We start from the raw sequence: 6,000 nt of genomic DNA, 5'->3' as shown, positions 1-6,000 counted from the left end.
CAAAATATGAAAGCTTGGCCTGCTTCACAAGTTTAGCCTTGCTTGATTCGCAATAGTGGATTAAAAGGTGTTGCATTAGCTTTTCCTGGGGAGATGTGACCGAGTGTCTGTTTTCTCCAGGGTACAAACATTATACTGAAGAAGGGCTTCTCCCCAGGTCTAACTTGCTTACTGACAGGTGTATGGATGAGGGATTATCCACAGCAGCTCCTCCCTTGGGTTTCTGCCAGGCCTCCCAGGTGGTCTCGTGACCGCTAGTGAACCCGCCCTTCTCTCCAAGGGCGCGTGTGTTAATAGGCCCAACCTTGTGAGGAGCTCCGAGGTAATCATTGTTTGCTCTGACTTAAGATAGCAACAGCTCAATCATTCATGGGGGACATTTCACAACGAAAGGAAAGAGTGTGGATTATTTTAGAACACCTACATAAGAAAAAGGAAGCGAAAGACAGTAGCTCGTGTGTCTCTGAATTTAGTACCTAACTTAAAATAATATATTAAGGGCTGGAGAGATGGTTCCACTGTTAAGAGCACGTGCTGCTCAACCATGAGGGCCTGAGTCCAGATCCCAGCACCCAGGTCCAGAGGCTCACAAATGCCTCTAACTTACTAAGCTCCAAGGGCTTCAACACCCTCTTCTGGCCTCCACAGGCAGCCCTGCAAACATATGTTGGCATAAATTTATACAGACACATATGCACATATGTAAATTTAAAATTTTAATAACATTAAAATTAGGGTACAGAGGGTAACTGAAGGTACAGAAAGTAACGGGGCTCCTGCCCACCACCACTGGGTGAAAGAAAGATGCCCCAAATGTGGAATAAAGGATCCCAGAGATTCTAACACCAGAATCCTCCTGACTGGTGTGAAACTTTGAGCCACTGACTTCTTCTCTGGAGTCTGAATTAAATCATCAATTAAATGGTAGGTTCCCTCTCACCACTGGGCTGTGAAACAAACCTCAGTTTTTGTTTTGATTTCCCAGGGAACACCTATTCACCCAAAGCACCAATTCAGACATTACCTCCTCCTAGGAAGCTTTTCTGCCTCCGATGGGATTAAGGGCTCCACCCTCTGGAATTCGAAGAGAAATGTCTAGCACAGGGGTTATTTGCTTGCTTTCAGCTCCTCCCAGAGCCCAAAGAGTTGGAAACTCAGAAGTGGCCACTACTCTATAAATTCATTTAAAATACAGGTGAGGGAAGCGTGAATAAATAACAGGTTCCTTTCTCTGCTTTTGTACTTGCTCCACACACGATTCCATAAATGATCTTGGGGTGTAAAACCATAAGCAATACAAATATGTGGTGGTGTTTTGATGAAAATGTATAGTTTGTTCTTTAAAAAATGTTCAATTGCACCGAGGTGTCTTCAATAAAGGAAAACGCTGGTTTTTAAAGTAACTCAGTGAAAATAGGCTGGGCACTTTGTTTTACTTCTTAGTAGTACCTAACTCCTTAAGATGCCCAATAAATGTTTGGAGTTTGTTTTGTTGTTTTGAGACAGGGTTTCTCGGTGTTACAGCCCTGGCTGTCCTGGAACTCACTCTGTAGATCATACTGGCCATGAACTCAGATCTTCCTGTGTCTGCCTTCCCAGTGCTGGAATTAAAGGACTGAGCCACCACCGCCCGGTTGCTTTTTGTTTGATTTTAAGTGATCTTCTTATAAAATAATGGTGTTCTGCTGGGCGGTGGTGGTGGCGCACGCCTTTAATTCCAGCACTCGGGAGGCAGAGCCAGGCGGATCTCTGTGAGTTCGAGGCCAGCCTGGGCTACCAAGTGAGTTCCGGGAAAAAGCGCAAAGCTACACAGAGAAACCCTGTCTCGAAAAACCAAAAAAAAAAAAAAAAAAAAAGGTGTTCTTTAATCCGGAACGATCGAAATATTTACCTGGGACTCGGAAGAGAAAAAGCAAAGGGGTAAAGAAAGGGATAGACCAAGTCCTGGGTAGTTCCAGGCAAACTAGTTAGGCTGCTTTGAAACATTTTTTCAAAATTTAGCGTTGTTAACAGTGAAGGTGCAGTCTGAGGTCGGAGGTTAACATGCAGCACACACATACACACACTTTCTCGTTTGTTCTGAGTCTTCTAAACACACACACACACACACACACACACTTTCTCGTTTGTTCTGAGTCTTCTAAACACACACACACACACACACACTTTCTCGTTTGTTCTGAGTCTTCTAAACACACACACACGCACACTTTCTCGTTTGTTCTGAGTCTTCTAAACGGTCCGTGGAGACTCCTTCCCCCAGCAGCATTTCGATTCTGCGCCCGACCTCGAGACAGCCCCGGTGTCCGGGTCCCGAACACCAGGCAGGAGGCGGAAGCGCTGGTGGACCGAGCTCAAACCCCGCCAGGTGACCGAGGTCCCGGGACTACTTAAGCGCCACGGCGCAGCCGCGGACGGACGCCGGGACTTTCCGGCCGATGCGGCCTTAAGGAGGTCGGAACCGGGCTCCCAGGGCGTGGGAGCGGCGGAACAGAATAGCTGCAGTACCACCCTCCGTGAGGCCCGGAGGAGAGGCGGAAGCGGCGGGCTGACGGAGCTGGGGGAACTTTGCCTGGATGGCACTTTCCTGTTCTCGAGCCCGCCCCCGGCGGAGGGGCTCGGCTCCGGGATCCAAGATGGAGTCGTTGAGTCGAGCAGGGCAAGAGATGAGTCTGGCGGCCTTGAAGCGACACGACCCCTATATCACCAGCATCGCAGACCTTACGGGCCAGGTCGCTCTGTACACTTTCTGCCCTAAAGCCAACCAGTGGGTGAGTGAGGCCCAGCCGCGGGGGGATGCCAGCCTGGCCGCTGCCGCCTCTTAAAGGGGCCGCGCAGACAGTTCAGGATTGGGGGTGGGGGGGAGTGAAGCAGGGGACTAGGACCGCTAAGGCGAGGCCAGAACCTCTCCTAAAGGCCCGGGCAGAGCCAAAGGGGTGACACGCGGGATTGGAGGAAAGAAGCTGAAGAAGCAGGCTAGAGGCATAGCAGGGAAAATCAGATGGAGGGGAGGAATGAGGCAGGATCAGTCCTTTGGGGTCGGTTCTGGGGACCTGAGTGGTTCGCCTCCTTTACATGTTGCATTGGAAGGATATAAGACAAGTTGGATTTTAAAAGTGACTGAAGACCTATGTTTGAGACGTTGAGAAGTATTAGGTAAATTACATGTATTTAATTACAAAGTCCACCCCTCTCCCCCACCCGACCTAAATGAGATGATAGGGTTTGAAGCTTAAAAATCAGTTTCAAGAGTTAGTCCAGCTTCAATCGAACTACTCTTTATCTCCAGAGTTTGGGGAAAGATTGCAAGGCATTTTGGGAAAGGGCTACTACAGTAAGGATTTGATTCCGTGGAGCCCTTTTGCAGGGAAAAGACACCAGTGATACATCCGCTTGATGGCTCACATCTGAGTACTTTCTGAATTTTGTGAGTGGCGGTGGAGTTCCAAAAAAGTTACAGTGCCTATTCACTGAGTCTGGTTAGCCCCAACTTAAAGCACCTGGAGCTGGTCACATGATTTTCCATTTTCTTGTGCTTGACTCTTCCTAATTTATTCATTCAGCTGTAGAAGCTTCATGCTTTTAATGGGCAGCCGTTGGTTGGATAGACTTGATCAACGATTGGCGGTCACACTTCAACAAGTAACGAGGCCCTTAAACTAACAAAAACGCTGAAGTATTGTTGTAACTTTTTTTTTTTTCTTTTTTCTTTTTTTGGTTTTTTGAGACAGGGTTTCTCTGTGTAGCTTTGTGCCTTTCCTGGAACTCGCTTTGGAGACCAGGCTGGCCTCGAACTCACAGAGATCCGCCTGGCTCTGCCTCCCGAGTGCTGGGATTAAAGGCGTGCGCCACCACCGCCTGGCTTGTTGTAACTTTTATTCAGTGTGATACTGATACATAGATGTAATTTTGTGGAAACTTATCGTCACTTATGAAAGTTACTTGAGAAGTTTCCATAATTTTCCTCCTCCTTCTGGAAGAGAAAAGGATATAGGAAACCACCAAGAGTGAAATTATAAACTGTCTACCCTTGTACCTCTTTTAAACAGGGCCTTAGCTTGAAGTATTCTGCATCGTTTTTTCTTTGCTTGATCTATGTATGAATTTGTGAAATAGGAGCTGCAGACAAATGGTGAGAATTTGTAGGTAGCATTTATTACTATTAGCTATTCAGAGTTTTTCACAAAGGCTTACAACACTTGAGGATTTGAACCATGGAGTTCTGTAAAATGAAAACTAAGCTGCTGCTTGTTTATTTGGATCTTGATACATGGTGCGTCCACCATCTTTTCTCATAGTGAGTGGTGAGTTGTAGCTTTGCCTAATGTATTTCGGGAGGCAAGTTTACTTTTACTCTGAGACAGCTGGCTGCCATTTTCTTCTAATGAGAACATTTTTAAAGGCAAGAAAAGCCCTCAAGAAGGGAAAGTTTCATCGTGGCGTAAAAGACATGTATAAAAAACAGATCTTTATTTATTTTTAATTTTTTATCACAATAAATTGATATAACTAACATTAAATTTTGGCAATTTTTTGGTTACATTTAAAAATATCAAGATCCAATGTAGGCCATGAACTCCGGACTGATAGGATTATTTGACTTTAGAAAAAATTAAAAGCACCACGCGTGTGCCTAAAACCTGAGTAAACTTCTTTGTTTTTTGTTTTGAGACAGGGTTTCTCTGTGTAATAGTCCTGGCTGTACTGAAACTCACTTTGTAGACCAGGCTGGCCTTGAACTCACTGAGATCCGGCTGCCTCTGCCTCCCAAGTCCTGGGATTAAAGGCGTGTGCCACCACCGCCCGGCCTACCTGACTAAACATTGATACAACAAATGAAAGAATACTAATGGGTTGTATTTTCTTGTTTTATTTCTTGCTGTGCAGAAGATCAAACCCAGGGCCTCATGATGCTGTGTAAGCAGCATACCTCTACCACTGGCTTATATAGCCAGCCCAAGTTACAATTTCTTAATCAAAATTTCAGGTGCTTATTTTAAAAACCTACCAGAACTGCCTGAGTCAGAATGGTTTCTATCCATGATAATAGAAAAAAGTAAAAAAGTTGTGTTTGGTAGTAGTCCTTAACTGACCACAAAATGTGTTACTAATGAAAATAATCCTAAATTCTCCAGAGATGAAACAAAGTATCTTATAAGAAAATTTCTAGAGGGTTAGGGATTTGGCTCAGTGGTATACAGCTGTGCATCATTAGCCCAGGGCCTGAGTTCAACCCTGGTATCAGTTTACTTTCTTTTTCTATTAACTTTGATAGACTTAAAGTTTGGGTTTTGTTGTTTTTGATTTTGATTTTGTTTTTTTGAGTTGCAACACAAAATACTTTGACTTGATATTAAGATACCTGGTTGAAAGGTTTTAGCTTTTGCAAAGTTAAAGCTGGGGCTGGAAAGATAGCTCAGTAGTAGCTAAGAGCATTGAACCCGGAGGACAGATCAGCTCACCTGCATCTGTAACTCCAGTTCCAAGGGATCCAATGCCCTTGTCTATCTTCTGTGAGCTCCAGGCCTGCACATGGTGCACAGACATATGTGCTAGCAAAACATGCATGCACATTTTTAATTAAAAGTTAATACATAAAAATAAAAAGTAAAACTAATTCTGTTTGTTGTTTTGGGTTTTTTTTTTGTTTGTTTTGGTTTGGTTTTTTTTTCCAGGCAGGGTTTCTATGTGTAGCTTTGGAGCCTGTCCTGGATCTCACTCTGTAGACCAGGCTGGACTCAAACTCACAAAGATTCGCCTGGCTCTGTCTCCCAAGTGCTGGGATTAAAGGCGTGTGCCACCACCGCCCGGCTTGTTTTGTTTTTTAATGTTCCTTACTGTTAAAATAGAAAAATGCGCCGGCGGTGGTGGGCACGCCTTTAATCCCAGCACTTGGGAGACAGAGCCAGGTGGATCTTTGTGAGTTCGAGGCCAGCCTGGACTACAGAGTGAGATCCAGGACAGGGACCAAAACTACACAGAGAAACCTTGTCTCGGAAA

At 45.0% G+C, this 6,000-nt stretch overlaps 1 protein-coding gene across 2 annotated transcripts in view; it reads left to right on the top strand.

The window, feature by feature from the left end:
* The first annotated feature begins 2,514 nt into the window (after nt 1–2,514).
* Dcp1a (decapping mRNA 1A) overlaps nt 2,515–6,000 on the top strand; it is a 55,027-nt gene continuing 51,541 nt past the window's right edge. For both annotated transcript variants that reach the window (XM_059273959.1, XM_059273958.1), the window contains exon 1: nt 2,515–2,771. In XM_059273959.1, coding sequence (XP_059129942.1) covers nt 2,577–2,771 — 195 coding nt within the window. In that variant the 5' untranslated portion in view covers nt 2,515–2,576. The remainder of the gene's footprint in view (nt 2,772–6,000) is intronic.

The sequence above is a fragment of the Peromyscus eremicus genome, chromosome 9 (assembly GCF_949786415.1).
Source record: "Peromyscus eremicus chromosome 9, PerEre_H2_v1, whole genome shotgun sequence".
In the NCBI taxonomy this organism is placed as follows: Eukaryota; Metazoa; Chordata; class Mammalia; order Rodentia; family Cricetidae; genus Peromyscus; species Peromyscus eremicus.
The sequence above is the reverse complement of the archived record's forward strand: the minus strand, read 5'-3'. Positions and strand labels throughout refer to the sequence as shown.